The sequence below is a fragment of the Orcinus orca genome, chromosome 3 (genome assembly GCF_937001465.1).
Source record: "Orcinus orca chromosome 3, mOrcOrc1.1, whole genome shotgun sequence".
Taxonomy (NCBI): Eukaryota; Metazoa; Chordata; class Mammalia; order Artiodactyla; family Delphinidae; genus Orcinus; species Orcinus orca.
The window spans coordinates 75,141,141-75,155,762 of NC_064561.1; the positions used below are offsets into that span (position 1 = coordinate 75,141,141).

At 55.7% G+C, this 14,622-nt stretch overlaps 1 protein-coding gene across 3 annotated transcripts; it reads left to right on the forward strand.

The window, feature by feature from the left end:
* The first annotated feature begins 2,867 nt into the window (after positions 1–2,867).
* On the forward strand, positions 2,868–14,054 carry SHROOM1 (shroom family member 1). Of its 3 annotated transcripts, none has more exons than XM_033405896.2 (8): positions 2,868–3,004; positions 6,440–7,447; positions 7,539–7,594; positions 7,765–8,028; positions 8,232–8,804; positions 8,893–9,034; positions 9,115–9,387; positions 9,508–14,054. In XM_033405896.2, exons 2-8 carry the CDS (start codon positions 6,482–6,484, stop codon positions 9,838–9,840), a joined length of 2,607 nt encoding a protein of 868 aa, XP_033261787.1. In that variant the 5' UTR covers positions 2,868–3,004; positions 6,440–6,481; the 3' UTR covers positions 9,841–14,054. The 3 variants fall into 3 exon arrangements, with proteins under 3 accessions (XP_033261787.1, XP_004279957.1, XP_049563191.1); XM_004279909.3 differs by having other exon boundaries at positions 7,819–8,028; XM_049707234.1 differs by lacking the exon at positions 2,868–3,004 and adding an exon at positions 3,498–5,377.
* Positions 14,055–14,622: the final 568 nt, after the last annotated feature.

Genomic DNA, 14,622 nt, shown 5'->3' on the forward strand with positions numbered 1-14,622 from the left:
CATGGCCCCTGCTCCCCAACTACTGCCACCACTAAAGGAGACTCCGACTTGGCAGCAGTTTTGTCCCCTTCCTCCCCTCTAAGGTTCTTCGGGCTTTTGCAATAATGAAATGCCCTCCAGTCAAAGACCCTGAGGAACACACCAATAGTTGAAAAAAATGGAGTGTATTACTTGTTACAGTGAGGGGAACACACAGGATGGGGAACCATGGAGCATCTTGGTAAGAGGGCCTTAGAGAGGACTTACAGGACTTGGGCTTGTATTAGTGATTTTGGAGAGAATTAAAGAAGCAGGACTTTTCTCAGTGTTTGATGCTGTTGGGAAGCAAGAGTAATTCTATGATTGGGTATCTTAAATCTTATCTAGAAAAAGGAATAACTAAAGCAAAGTTAAAGCTGCAGTTGGCAAGGAAACAGCACTGGCGTATTATCCAGGATAGAAAGACATTTGGTCATTTTTGGGACTTGGACAACGTTCATGGTTTGTCTGTGTTTGGATATGATTACAGAATGGTCTTGTTTTTGTCTTGACCCATCATGGTTACAGATGGCCTTGTTGATGTCCTGTGAAATTGTTTATGTGCAACAGGAGAACTCCAAGGCCTTGGCTGTGAATGTCAGATCAACTTCTACAACACCAAGGCCTAGCTGATAGTCCCAGGCCAACATCCAGATGTCAGGGGCTGTTTCTCTTTCTCAGACGAGAAGAAGAGGCAAGCAGAGAAGTGGGTGGGCGGGATTTCAGTTTTGGAGGAGTTCGGCAGAGAGTTTCTGCGGCGTGTGCAACAGAAATAAGGGGACGGGAAGAGGAGCGGGTTAACAAGAATTGCTGTGGACACTGTGTCCACTTCATGGTTGTCAAGAAATATACTTTTTAAAAATATAAACTAAAATCTTGAACAATTTTGAATTGGCTTTTGGTTGCTGGATTGTGTTCCCTCTACTGTAATACTGCTCTGAGACCAACCATGCGGATTGGGATCTTAAAAGGGCAGGTGTTCAAAGCCAAGAAGTTCTGAGCCATTGTCTTGAGAGTCCAGAGCTCCAGCTCCAGCTGAAGCTGATGCCTGGGTCAGGATGGTGTTTGAAGAAGAACCAGAGCCAGGAGGGTGCCAATCAGAAGCCAGGCTCAGGTGCCTGCTGCCTCCATCCCCTAGAAGATCCAAGCATTCAGAGTTCCCCAGGCTCTTAGTGCCCCCAGAAAGTGGCAGCCTTGACCCCCGGTCTGGGTTTCTGGGTCCTGGTTATTACCACAACAAATCTTGTCAGCCGAGGATGCCAAGATAGGGGGATATGGTCCCTGCCCCCAGGCATGATGATTCTGTGGGAGAGTGAGGGCAACCACAGCAATAGCTGGGGCTCCGTGGCCTGTGGTATCCTCCCAGACCGGGGCACGAACCCGTGTCCCCTGCATCGGCAGGCGGACTCTCAACCACTGCGCCACCAGGGAAGCCCAAGGGAAGGGAGCATTTCTTCGCAGAGCCAGTATCCATAGGATAAAGGTTTGGGAAGCGGGGGCAAGGAAGGCTGAGGACAGAGCAGTGAGGAATGCACAGTGACAGATGAATTCAGAGCATTCTTTGGAGCCTGGAGATCCCCAAAGGTGAAAACCTCAAGAGCCAGACTCTATGGCTGGCGTAAACCCTATCGAGGCCACAGGGGATATGCATAGTTCAGCACCTAAAGGACCCACTGAGGGTAGCGGGAGTGAACACAGAAGTCAGCAGAGCCTCCCCTCTCCTTCCCTTCCTTTCCCTCCCCTTTCAGGTGGCTGGCCGTAAGGGCCCAGACTATGTGGGGTAGTGGGAGAAATGAAAAGAAAACGGGCAAACATGGGAGAAGAAGAGCCCACGCTGGGAATCAAAGAGCTGGAAGAGTTCTGGCAATGGAGTATCTGGAGGGACAGTTGGTCAAGGGATGGTGCATTAGCATCCGAACTGTACTCAGAGGGACAAGGACAGTGGCGGGTCTGCTTACTTGGCCAAACTTTCTGAAAGGAATGGGGTGCCCGTGTGGGCACCCGGCCTGGGCTTTCCCACAGAAGGGGTGGCCTGGACCCTCGGGGCTCGGGCTCGCGCGCTACCGGCGGTAAGAACGCGCTGGGCGGAGGCGGGCGGGCGAGCGCCTTGGTGACCCTTCCCCTACTTTCCATCTTCTTCAGCTGGAGCAAGAGGTCTGTGCCCGGCGGGGGAACGAGCGTCCAACCCCTGGACCCAGGTCTAGGCCGGCAAGCGGACACTACGAAGGGGCGGGCGGCTCCCGGGGCAGCGCCGCCGTTCCGCGCTCCCGCCCCCGGGAGCCGGACGTGGCGCCTCCCCCGCGGCAGCCGGAGCCTGGAGGTGGGGTCGGGAGCCCGAGGCCGGGACTCTGATGTCACCGCGCGGCCGCGGGCGCCCAGCAGCGCGTCTCGGGTTGGAGCTCAGGTACTCGGTGAGGCCGCGGGGCCGGACGGCCGGGAGTGGGCGGCGGAAACGCCCTTCCCGGGGGCGGCAGAGCGAGCCCCACCGCTAGGAGCGGGTGGGGTAGCTGGGGCGCCGCGGAGTAGCCCGCGCGTCGTTGGGTCTGGAGGGGTTGGGCTCCGCGCGGAGTCTGGTCTGCGCGAGTCAAGGCCCTGCGCGCTTGGCCCCTTCGCAGAGGGGTGGGGGGCGCAGAGCCGGCAACAGCGGGAGCTGCTGGGGAGCGCGCCCGGGGGACCCGAGCACGCAGTGGGGTCTCACCCTGCAACCTCCGGCTCCCGCCTTTCGACCGCGCAGCCACTGGGGTATCCTGGCCTCTCCGGTCCACGATCGCGCGGTTCCCTCCGCGTGTTCTGAGCCCTCCTTCCCCGACGGTGAACCCAACCAACAGGAAAGGCCGAGAAATGCGCCAGCCAGGGGCCATCCGCTCTCCCAGCGTCCCCGAGGCCTCGCTCTCCAGCCGCACTGCGTGACTCTGTCGCCCCCTGTGGCCGCCAGGCCTGCGCCTCTTTCCTCCCTGGAGCGCCTCGACTCAGCGTGAAGCCCCAGGTATGTGGTACGATCTCGACCGCGGCTTCCTCTCCCCAAGCGCCGCCAGCATCCCGCGTTTCCTGACCGTGGCACAGAGCTAGAGTCTACGGAGACTCTACATGTGGGCGGGAGCGAGCTGAGAGCAGACGCTTCGCGACGTGAGCTGTGGTGCTGACAGGCCGGGAGAATGGGGTGCCGGAGGGAACTGGGAGAGCCACGGAACTTACCAAAATGCCTGCCCTTCTAGACCTGGTCTGGTGTGGTGGAATTCAAGACACGGCCCAGGACCTAGAAACTCAGTCCGGCAGGAACACTGCCGTGCAGGCAGCGAGGCAGTCTCCCTGCCGGACCATCCAGGTGGGGTGGCCTGGACAACCTCTCCATAAGAGAGGTCAGACGCGAGGTGGCCTTTGGGAAAGATATGATTTAATTCCTGATCATTGTTGGTCATTTGAGGTTGTCTGCCTTTCTGGTCGCCTTACCTGGATCTGTTTCCGTTGCCTTTGTGTGATTTTACCCACCGGAAGCTGTCTTCATGGATTTCCCCAAGAACCTCTAATTAAAAACCTGGGTCTGCTTTCTTGCCTGGTCCAACCTCTCTCCTGAGGTCCAGACACACATCTCAACTTACCACCTGCTTGCCAGACTTGCCACAAACACTACAAAGCCCACAGGCCCCAGACTGAGCACTGGATCCCTTGGCTAGTCCCCGTCTCAGCTTCCTCATTCCTGGGACCGGCACCTCCACCTCCCCAGCCCCTAGCTCTGAACACGGAAGTCATCCTTGTCTCCTTTTCCTCTCTTGCTCTTTGATTCAGGTGATAAGTGTATCGCAAATGACCCCAATACCGCATGACCCCAATCTGGTGGTTTTCTAGCAGGGATTTCACACTGCTCCCCCTACTCTGATGAGGCTTGGCAAAAGGTTCTTTGAGTTCTGGCCTCTGGACTTACATTCAATGCAGGCACTGGCTCTGCAGCCCAGCCCACAGTTGACACTAATGCTGATGCTAGGGCTCCTGGGGTGTGGCTACTCCCAGCCACAAGGACTGGCTGAACTGCAAGAGGCTCCCTGCAGCCAGACAAGTGTGAAAACTCTTTGCTCTTTGGGCTGAGGCCCCAAAACACACTAAAGGAGCTGGACCCTCCTGGCATAACAGGTTCTACAAAGGGCACAGTGTGAGCATCCTGCATGGGTATCAGGTGCTTGGGTTACCACTGCAAAAGCATCCTCGAGACAATTAAGGTCAATAAGAAAATGTACACACATTTTAGTTATCCATCTGAGCTGTTTTTATTTGGTGAACTCAGAATCCTTTATCAGTCAGTAACTCACAAATAAGATAGAATTGTCAAGGCCTTTTTTGAGGAAACATCTTTGTATTAGAACAGTTACCCATGCCTATAGATGCAGCAAAAGTCAAGAATGGGTGGCATGAGCCAGAGTAAACAGTGCTCCCAAGCTGGGCCCAGAAGGATAGCAAGAGAGAGAGCTATTGTCTGGGTGGCTAGAGGGAGTTACCAAGAGGAGGTGACTGTCCTCGCAGGGGCTGCTACTCAGAGTAGCTTCTTGTCTTTCTGAAGTTCAGAGAGTATAAACTACTTTGCAGAAATGGTCCCCAAGCCTGAGTGAAGACCAACCTGCAGGGCTGGCCTTAATGGGCTCAAAGATGCCTCCAGGTGGGTGATGTCAAGATGTTCTGGTACCAGGTCAGCTGAGATCCCCTCCTGGGAATGTTGGAGGTACCGCTTCGCCCTTTTAGGAAACATCATATCCTCCCTCCACTAACCTCCCTACCTGCCCTACCCAGCAATCTGTAGCATCTGGGGTCTCAGGGAATGGGGTAGAGGGTGATCCTGAGCTCCAAAAAGTGTCTAGAGGCTCACATAAGTCTGTTTTTCAGTTTCCACCCAACTGTGGGCCACCCTCCTCTGCAATCCCAGCCAAGCAGCTCAGGAAAGGCAAGCCCGCCCCCCACCCCACCCCCAAAGTCCCTATAGCCCATAGGGAGCCTTCAGTTCCCAAGACTCAAAGCTGCTTTCACCCCTGACCCAGGCACACCTACCTAGCTCCTCCCCTTGCTCCCCCTCCTGCCACTGGGGAAGTATTGATTTCTGGCCATTCCTGTTCCAAGCTGTGCTTGCCTGCTCTTCTGGTTCCTAATAACCTGAGTAACCTGGTCAGTGTCCATGGGTGGCAACTGCCTCACCCATTCTGTCCCCTTTCTCAAAAAGACTAATAGGGAGAGAAAAGTGGGTAGAAGCAAAGAAGCCCTCAACCTTCTCCACCAAAGCCACCCCCATCTACTCCCTGAAAGGCTGCTCCTTTCCTGGTCATTCAACAAATACTTAACATCGACTACATGCCAGGCACCGAGGGTGCAGAGATGAGTAAGTGCAGGGCCTGTCCTCAGGAAGCTCAGGGGTGGGAATGGGGAGAGGGAATCAAAGCAAGCCAACAATCACAATGCAGGGCGATGAGTGCTGTGACGCAGGAAGCTCAGGACACTGTAGGGATCCCAAAGGGTCAGGAGACCTCTAAGCTGCGCCCTATAGGAGGAGCAAGAGTGGCAGGAAAAAGAGGGGGTGAGCCTGTCATTCCTAGACAAAAGGCAGAGAGTCTCCCAAGCAGGGGCCATATTATCCTGGAATCTGCCAGTATTTTGAAGGGATGGGGGCGATTGTTTCCCATAGTGGAGGCTGGGCTTTGTTGGAGGGGGCTGGGGGTGAACTGGCTTTCAGCAGCGTTTGCTTCTAGGAAATTGATTCTGGCTGCAGTAAGCTTGGAGGCAGGCCCAGATTCCAGGCAGGGCTCGCTGCCTCTTACCAGCTGTGTGCCTCTGGGCAAATCATTCCCCCTTCAGAACTTCAGTGTCCTCATCTGTAAAATGCAGACAGCAGTTGTGCGGTTCAAGACAAATATTTATTCAAAGCACCTGGAACATAACTGGCCCAGAGGGAGGGAGGAAGGCTGTGAAGCTGCCTCTGCCACCTGACCTGGGTCTTTCCCCCTCCTTTCTTGTCTCCCCTGTGATCTCAGATCGTTCTTGACCATTGTTTATCAGGGAAAGATCACATGGAGAAGCTAACAAAGCAGCCAGGAAGCCGCCAGGGTGGGACAGGGTTGGGGAGGGCAGGAGCATGGGTACATTCTCAGAGCTCCAGGAGGTGCCAGGGTAGAAGCCGGGGCTGCGGGCCAGAAGAGCCCCAGCGGGGGACGCGCTAGTCGCTAGTTCCTTCCCCTGAGCTAAGGCCCTCAATCTCCAGAGCTGTTCCCCTGGTCCTACTGCCCTTGCCATTCCAGACTAGGGAGATGGGGGGGGGTGCCAGCGCTAATAAGGGTCGTGAGACTAGGGAGGGGATGTGTAAGCATGTCCGTGTTGGAGGTGCCAGGAGGTTGTCCTAACCCTAACCCGGAGCGCCTCACCCATCACCCCATCTATGCTTTTCCAGGCCCCACAGAGCTGACCAGCCTCTGCCCGCGTCCGCGCAGCCATGGAGGCTCTGGGTCCTGGAGGCGACTGCGCCTCGCCGGCCTCGTCCACTCGCAGCCTGGACCTGCGGCGGCTGTCCGCGCGCGCCGACTCGGCCTACAGCTCTTTCTCCGCCGCCTCTGGTCCTGAGCCGCGCACACCGTCACCGGGGACCCACCAACTTCCCTACCTGGACTGGGACTACGTGCGCGTGGTGTGGGGCGGCCCGGCCCCCACCGCCGGGCTTCGCACCTCCCCGCAGCCCCGGCCCGCGGCCGCCGCACGCAGTGGGCCTCGTCCCCCCGAGATCCGGGGTACCCCGGGGCCGCTCAGCCGCCAGACCACCCCGTTGCTGTACGCGCTGGCGGCCGAGGCGGAGGCCGCGGCGCGGGCAGCCGAGCCGCCCAGTCCGCCCGCGTCGCGGGCCGCCTACCGCCAGCGGCTGCAGGGCGCGCAGCGGCGAGTGCTCCGGGAGACGTCCTTCCAGCGCAAGGAGCTCCGCATGAGCCTGCCCGCCCGTCTGCGGCCCGCGGCCCCCGCGCGGCCCTCTGCCGCGCACCCGCGCTCTGCCTTGCTCAGCCACCCCGGCGGGGAAGCGGAGCCGGCGCGCCCCGGGGCTCCCGCGCCGGTAACCGCCGGCAGGGGACGCCTCGCCAACCAGCAGCGGCAGTGGTGCTTCTCAGAGCCGGGAAAGCTGGATTGCGTGGGTCGGGGCGGTGGGTTGGCGGGGGAATGCTCGGGGGAGGCCTGCTCCAGCTCTGGCCTTGCCAGGCCGGAGCCCCGGGAATGGCAGCAGCGGACGCTGGCAGAGTTCGAAGGTCACCAGATCAGATGGCTGCCTGCGACCCAGCCCCGAAGCCTAGAGGACCCGAAACCCCGGTCCTTGAGGCTCAGCAATGCCTATAGGCCTGCTGGTCGGAGTCAGAGCGCTTCGGGGGAAGTCTTGTCCCCCTGGGGAAGTCCAGAAGGGGTCATGCCCATTGCCCAGGTATGGAAGATAGGGGCAGCAAGCTTGGCTTGGGGGCATCCAGAAGATTGAAAACTTGAGCAACATTTCATCCAACTGCTTGCCTTTCCAGGCTGTTCCCCAAGGAGCAGAAACCCCCAGACCATTGTTTCAGACCAAACTTTCCAGGTGAGAGAAATGGACCACTCTGGGGACTGAAAGCTGGGGGGAGGCAGCTTTCATATCTCTTGCTCAAGAAAGAAGAGGGCCTCCCACTCACCCTCAGTTTGAGCCTTCTGTCTTTTGCAAACCACATCCCCTAATCCCACCCTCAACACCCTACTGTCTGTCTGGCGCAGAACCAGAATCTTCCTTCCTGGTCCCCGTGGTCAGTGTGGGGTCCCTGCTTCCAGGTTCCTGACTCAGAAGGAAGTTGCAGTGGTGTGTTCTGCAGAGGGCCCCCAGAGCAGTCCCTCTGACTGGGAGCATAGGGCCTCAGAGAACTGCATTGTGTCTGCCCGGCTCCCATCCCTTCCTGATGATGAAGTTTTCCTGGAAGAAGCCCCGCTGGTCAGAATGAGATCACCTGCAGACTCCCATGCTCCCCTGGGGCTCCCAAACAGGTGAATTTCCTCAGGCTTTCAAGCAGAGTGAGATACGTATCCCTTCCTACACACATCTACAAAATGCTGGAGGGGCAGGGAACCCTCTCCTGGCTGGTGGCTGGGAGCCAGGGGGGTGAGGTGGGGGAGGTGGATGGCCCTTGGAGGCCACCATTTATCTTTGGCCAGAACTTTTTCTGATTTAGTGTCTCTTCCACTTCCAGTGTCCATGGCTCTGACCGGCAATATGGAGCTGGCTTGGGTCAGAGGGCTGACCAGGCTATAATCCCCTCAGAGCAGCCCCTCCATGAGCACCCGGAGACTGCAGGGGCGGATGACTGTTGGCAGGGGGTAAACGGTTCTGTGAGTGTCTCCAGACCTACATGCTGTAGTCCCCCTGGGACTGCAAATGGTGACATTGCAACCTTTGACCCCACTGGACTGCTGACCACTGATCCCCCCACAGCTGCAGAGACTGACCCCCTCAAACCTCTCCCATGTGATGCCCTGAGACCTCCAGGCAATGATACCCTGGGGCCTTCTGACCACACTGCCCTGGCTTGGGGCACTGGCCAGACTGGTTCCAGGTCAACATGGCCCAGTCCACGCCTAGAGGAGCTGGTTCAGGAGCTGGCCAGATTGGATCCCTCTCTGAGTGACACTCTTACCTCCTATCCCAGCCCAGAGCCATCCCTGGGCCTGCTGGATGGGCTGATTCCTTTAGCCGAGGTCTGGGCTGCAATGAGGCCAGCCTGTGGAGAGGCTGGAGAGGAAGCAGCTGGTACTTCTGCGTCAAGGTGAGTGAGGGGTACCAGGGACTCAGGGGATTCTAAGCCCATGCAGCCTGGGGCAGGACGACCCAAGGAACTCTGGTTTTGTCCCCAGCTCTTACCTACTTAACTCCACCCAGCGCCTGCCAGCTTCTCAGGAGGAGACAAGGCCTGAAAACCTTACCACCTACGCTGTGCCTGACGAGCCATGCGGCCCGGGTCTCCCCGAGCCAATTAACAGCATCCAAGCCAAGAAAGTGAGTGTGGAGGGGCTATTAGAGGCTGGGCTAAGTCAGGGCCCTGCCTCCAGACTGAGGTACCCGCGCCCTCCCTGCAGGTGGAGCTGGCGGACCTCCTTCAAAAGACGCTAAGGGAGCTTCAGGCCGAGCAGGAGCAGCTGCAGGGAGCGGCCCAGGCTTGGGCCAGGCGCGGGGCTGCCCTGGAGGCCGCGGTCGGCCAGGCCTGTGCACCCCACGAGCTCGAGCGGTTCAGCCGGTTCATGGCCGACCTAGAGCGCGTGCTTGGCCTCCTGCTCCTGCTGGGCAGTCGCCTGGACCGCGTGCACCGTGCCCTGGCCCGGGCGGGCGCAGACGGCGACCCTGACGAGCAGGTAACGGGTTTGGGCTGGGGGAGGGCGGGGCGGTGAGGGGCCTTCGGGCTCCGGCTGGAAGCCTCCCGGGAGCGGCGGCACCCTCGCCCCGCTCACGGCGCCCTCGCCCCGCGGCTCCAGGCCTCTCTGCTGCAGCGACTGGGGCTCCTGCAGCGGCAGCAGGAAGACGCCAAGGAGTTGAAGCAGCATGTGGCACGGCGCGAGCGGGCCCTGCGCGAGGTGCTGGCGCGCGCACTTCCCGCCGACGAACTGCGCGCCTATCGCGCCCTGTTGGTCGGCAAGGCCGCTGTCCTGGCCCAGCAGCGCAGCCTGGACGAGCGGGTCCGCCTCCTTCAGGACCAACTGGACACAGTCAGGACCGACCTTGGCCGTCGTCCTGCGACTCCCAGGCCGGCCTGGCCCCCAGGCACCCGTCCTCCGGATAAACCGCCCTTCCCCCCTCCCCTCATCTAGTTACAGGGGGCTGGGGGTGAGGAGCATTGCCCCTGCCTCTCACCCACGTGATTGATTGGGATGACGCTGGTTTATTCGGTGCTTGTCCCTTGGGGTGGGGAAGACCCAGGCCCGGCCTTCCTGGAGTACTTTTTCCAAGTGTTCTCATGTGGCCTTACCCAAGTCTTGCGGATTATTTGGTAATTAACTTATGAATTTTAAAGTCTGCAGTATTCCCCCTTTTCGGTCAGGGTTGGTTGGAGGGAGAGGAGACAAGTCAGAGGAGCACTTCAACTTAAGATGCAAAATGGCCATTTTTTCCCCTCTCAATAAAAAATTGATGTGAGAAGTGTGCGGTATCACCTGGAGCCTGGCTTGGAGGAGGGATCTTGTTGGCAAACTACAGACACCTGCCAGACTAGAGCAGAAGAGAGATTTGTTGGAGGACATCACTCAGCCCTGGGGATCCCTAGAAAGACTGAAGAAACAGGCTTGAAAACTGGAGGGGCCAAGCAGATGCTGTCACCAGTAGTCCCTAAATATTCTGGTGATTGCATTATTACCACGAAAGCTAGGCCTGATTGGCTGAGGCCAGGTCTCTTTTGCTGGTTTTTACCCAAGCCCCCGACGTGAGTAGTATAGTGGAAGTGGGGGACTGCCTCCCTTCAAGACAAGGGATAGGGAACTTCCCCAAATGGAAAATGGATTCAGATGCTTTGCTGCCTAAAAACCCTGATGAATGTCAAGTACACTTGGACATTTGGGGACATTCATTCCAAGACCCAGAAAGAACTTTCTTCCTCTTCCAATTATGTTGGATAATTGGATAAACTGAATTTATCCGCCTTTCCTTTGGAGTCCCCACTAGGTCACCCAGGCTTAAGGAGGGCAGTTGGGGGGATGGGAGCTGAAGGTGAGTCATGGGGGACCTGGAGACCTATTATTGTGGGGGTGGTGCTGAGGAGTTGCAGAGGCAGCTTTTCTTGTGTTCTGGAGATGGCAGTTTGGGGATGGGCTAAGGTTGGGAGTTAAGGGCTAGAGTGGTATGAAACAGGACACACTCCCCTCTGTGTGTCAGTCTTGTGTACATAGAATCAATGTTCAGTTCTCAAATATACATTGAAAATCTGTCTTAGTATTTGTAGCTGCTAAGGCCAGGGACAAGAACATTGTTCATGTAAATGTTCAGTGTATTTTTGGGAGCTGGGCTCATTAATAGGCATGTGTATGTGTATCTAAAGCCAACAGACCTCAAAGTGAGAAATCTCTGCTTCTGGGCCCGTTTTCTGATGCATATTGTCACTAAGTGCAACTGGTTGGGAATGTTAAATGGTCGTATTCATACCAAAAGCATTAGTTATAACAGTCGCGCTATTGAGCACAGAACAATGCTCACATTGTGCCTTTTTATAAAAAACATATGGGGCTCCTGCTGATTCTAACATTATGCTTTGCTTTTCTCCTTTGAACGCCGTGGGCGGGGCCTCCGCTCTAAGATCCTCTGCCTAGCAGGGCAGCTCGCTTCGAGACGCGTTCTGGATGGAATCTACTTATTTCTGGCTTTTGCCCTGTACAGTCCCCACTGCATTCTCCCATTGTGATATACTTAGAAACACACTTAACGTCGTCCATTAGGCCAGTAGAAATTGTGTATTTCAGACAAAACACTCCCAGCCCGGGATGGGCATGAGAAGCAGCGTCTGCCATTGTCTGGTTAAACTGCACTTTGGTTCTTTGCTGGTTTTTGCCATGGGGAAATATGAGGCTTCTGTGCTTGTCTCTACCAGATCGAGCGAGCCCACAAAAGTAGGGCCACAACTCCTGCTCCTGTCCTTCCATTTTGCCTCCGTCTCCTTCCTGCCCCAGTTTATCTCCCTTCCACACCCCGTTATTCCTTCAGAGGGCAAGAATGAGCTCAGCATAGGTGTTCTATATTGGCACCACAGAGTAAGACTAGGGGTGGGGTGGGGGCCAGTACCAGAAGTCCGGTGAATTCCACCCTCCTGGACACTGCCAGCAGAGGGCACTGTTTTCCTCATGATGAAAGCTTCTAGCCACGCTTTACCACCCGCAGTCTCCCCAGCTACCAGGCCCTCTGGGCTAGCCACAGGGACGTTGCCTTGTCCTGAGCAGTGTCCCTGTTGGACCTGAAGGCTGGGGCTAAGCCTTTGTGTCTGTCGGAAAGAAATCCTGGCCCGCCAGTTATGGGAAGATTGGCTCCCTTTCCTTTGCCACTAGGCCTTCGTTCGAAAGTCGTTGGCTAATGAGGAGTGGGGAGGGGGAGGCTGGGGGTGTTGATCTCGAGGATCAGTATCAAAAAGAGCCTTACGTGGTTCCCCACGGTGGAAAAGAGGGTTTCTTGGGCCTCTTTTGGGGTTTCTGTCCGCACCTCCCCAGGCCGCCTGCGCCCGCCGCCGCCTGCTGGTCCCGCCCCCAGCCCTGAGGCCTGCAGCGCCCCGCCCCGATTGAGCAGAGCGCAGTTGTTGCCTGGCAACTGGCAGCCCCGGGGCCTCCCTCCTCTCCTACTCGCCTCATCCCGCCCCCGAGCCGTTCCTAATACGGATGTAATTAGTGCACTTTTTACCTTCTGACTGTAAATTGGAAACAGTAGGAAAGCAAGGTTCCGTGGTGCCCAAACCGACGCGCAGTCTGGCTGGAGCAGCCTGCTCCTCACACCAAGTACCTCGGCGAGCGGCTGGCGTGAACCTCAGGAATCCTCACGGGAACAAATTACCTTGCTGTTCAGTCACGTGTAATTCAGAAGCTTATGAGGACATTTAGGTCAAATGTGGTTGAGGACAGCAGAGAGAAGAGGTGAAATGCTGTAAAGCAATCCTCCCAACGACCCCGTAGCGTTACTGTCACAGCCTAGCTACAGTTTAGACAGGCAGTCATGATGGGTGTTTACCTGTTGTCTTTGAAACTTAAGTCAGCACTGACTTCTCACTAGGAGGACTTTTTCCTCCCCTTCTTGAGGAGAGGTCCAGACATCTCTCTCTCTCTCTCTCTCCTCCTCCTCCCTCTCTCACTATCTCTTCCTTATTTCCTCTTTCCCACAGTAATATCTGAGGCCACCTCTGCTCCACAGGTTCAAGTCCAGAGGTGTGGCAGTTCTGGAAAGGTGACGCCAGCCACAGAGTTTCAAGGCATAAAACTATCTGGAGAGCGACAGAGTCTATTTATTAAACCATTTTAAAAGGTCAAATAATTTCTTCCAGGAAAAGGCAAAGAAAAGGGAGGAAATATGGGTCCTGAGAAGGCCCAGCTTTAAAACCGTGTGTGGAGGGGTGCTTTCAGTCCAGAAAGCTGAATGACTCCTTGTTTAAGACTGGAAGTTGCGGGGACGGGGATGCTAGAGGAATGTGTATTAAGAAAGGCATTGCAATATTTTAAATAAAGCGATATTTCCCTTTTGTGGGGAAACATTTTTCCTAGTAGAGTCAATGTTGTTGTTTGTATATACAAATACTAACATGGCAAAAGAATGGTGATCATGTAGAACAACGTCACGAATCAGAGATATTTGGTTTTGAAATGCAGCCAGATATCTCTTTGGGACCAACTCGGCACTCCTGGTAATATTTCAGGATGGTGTTGCAGTTCACAGACGACTTTACCTATTCATTCCCTGTGTTCCTTCCTCCCCACAGCCTGTAGGATATGTACTGCCAGTTCCACAGAGAGGGAGATGGAGCTTGGAGACTTGGGTGACTTGCCTAAGGTCACTAAATGAATAAAGAGCTGAGATGAGACCACCTTGCTTTTCTGCAACAGGACACTGTAATGGAAAAGAGCAACAGGATGCCATCCTGACTGTGAGAGTTACTAGCTGTGAGGCCTGTACAAGTTACTTACAGTTTCTCTAAGCTTCAGTTTCCTCACTTTAAGAATCAAGATACTAACAGTGCATACCTTGTAAGGTGGTAGTTAATACCTGCAAAGTGTTTACAACTGTGCCTGGCACTTAGTAAACACAGGTCATGTGTGTTACCCATACCCTGGTCTCCATTAGGTAAGTAACACATGCTCAAGAACAGCCTCCAGGGACTTCCCTGGTGGTCCAGTGGGTAAGACTCCATGCTCCGAATGCAGGGGGCCCAGGTTCGATCCCTGGTCGGGGAGCTAGATCCCACATGAAGGCTGCAACTGAGAGTCCGCATGCTACAACTAAAGATCCCACGTGCTGCAACTAAGACCCAGTGCAGCCAAAATATTTTTTTTTAAAAAAAAAAGAACAGCTTCCATCCTCCTTAGAGGAAATGTACAATTGTATTAAAAAGCTTGCTGTGGGGGCTTCCGTGGCAGCGCAGTGGTTAAGAATCCGCCGGCCAATGCAGGGGACACGGATTCGAGCCCTGTTCGGGGAAGTTCCCGCATACCCCGGAGCAGCTAAGCCCGTGCGCCACAACTACGGAAGCCTGCACGCCTAGAGCCCGCGAGCCACGACTACGGAAGCCTGCACGCCTGGAGCCCATGCTCCTCAACAAGAGAAGCCGCTGCAATGAGAAGCCCGTGCACCGCAATGAAAAAGCAGCCCCCGCTCACTGCAACTAGAGAAAGCCCGCGCGCAGCAACAAAGACACGGTACAGCGAAACAATAAAAATTGGACATGACTCATACACATCTACATCAGCAATTAACTCTTCCCCCATTAAGAGGAGTGATTCTCTTCCCTGTGATAATTTTAACCAGGTAAATTACCTTAACCAATGAACAACTATTTTTTTGTCAGTTGTTGGAAATATCCTTCCCCAGGTGTACCTCCTGTTAGTCAGATATTGTTCTTGAGAACTTTCCATATG

Bases quoted from the DNA above. Each gene is read 5' to 3' on its own strand.
- SHROOM1 (XM_033405896.2), top strand. From the start codon at position 6,482: ATGGAGGCTCTGGGTCCTGGAGGCGACTGCGCCTCGCCGGCCTCGTCC. The intron at 8,805-8,892 runs GTGAGTGAGGGG...TTTTGTCCCCAG, and splicing joins GCTGGTACTTCTGCGTCAAG to CTCTTACCTACTTAACTCCA. The intron at 9,035-9,114 runs GTGAGTGTGGAG...CCCTCCCTGCAG, and splicing joins ACAGCATCCAAGCCAAGAAA to GTGGAGCTGGCGGACCTCCT.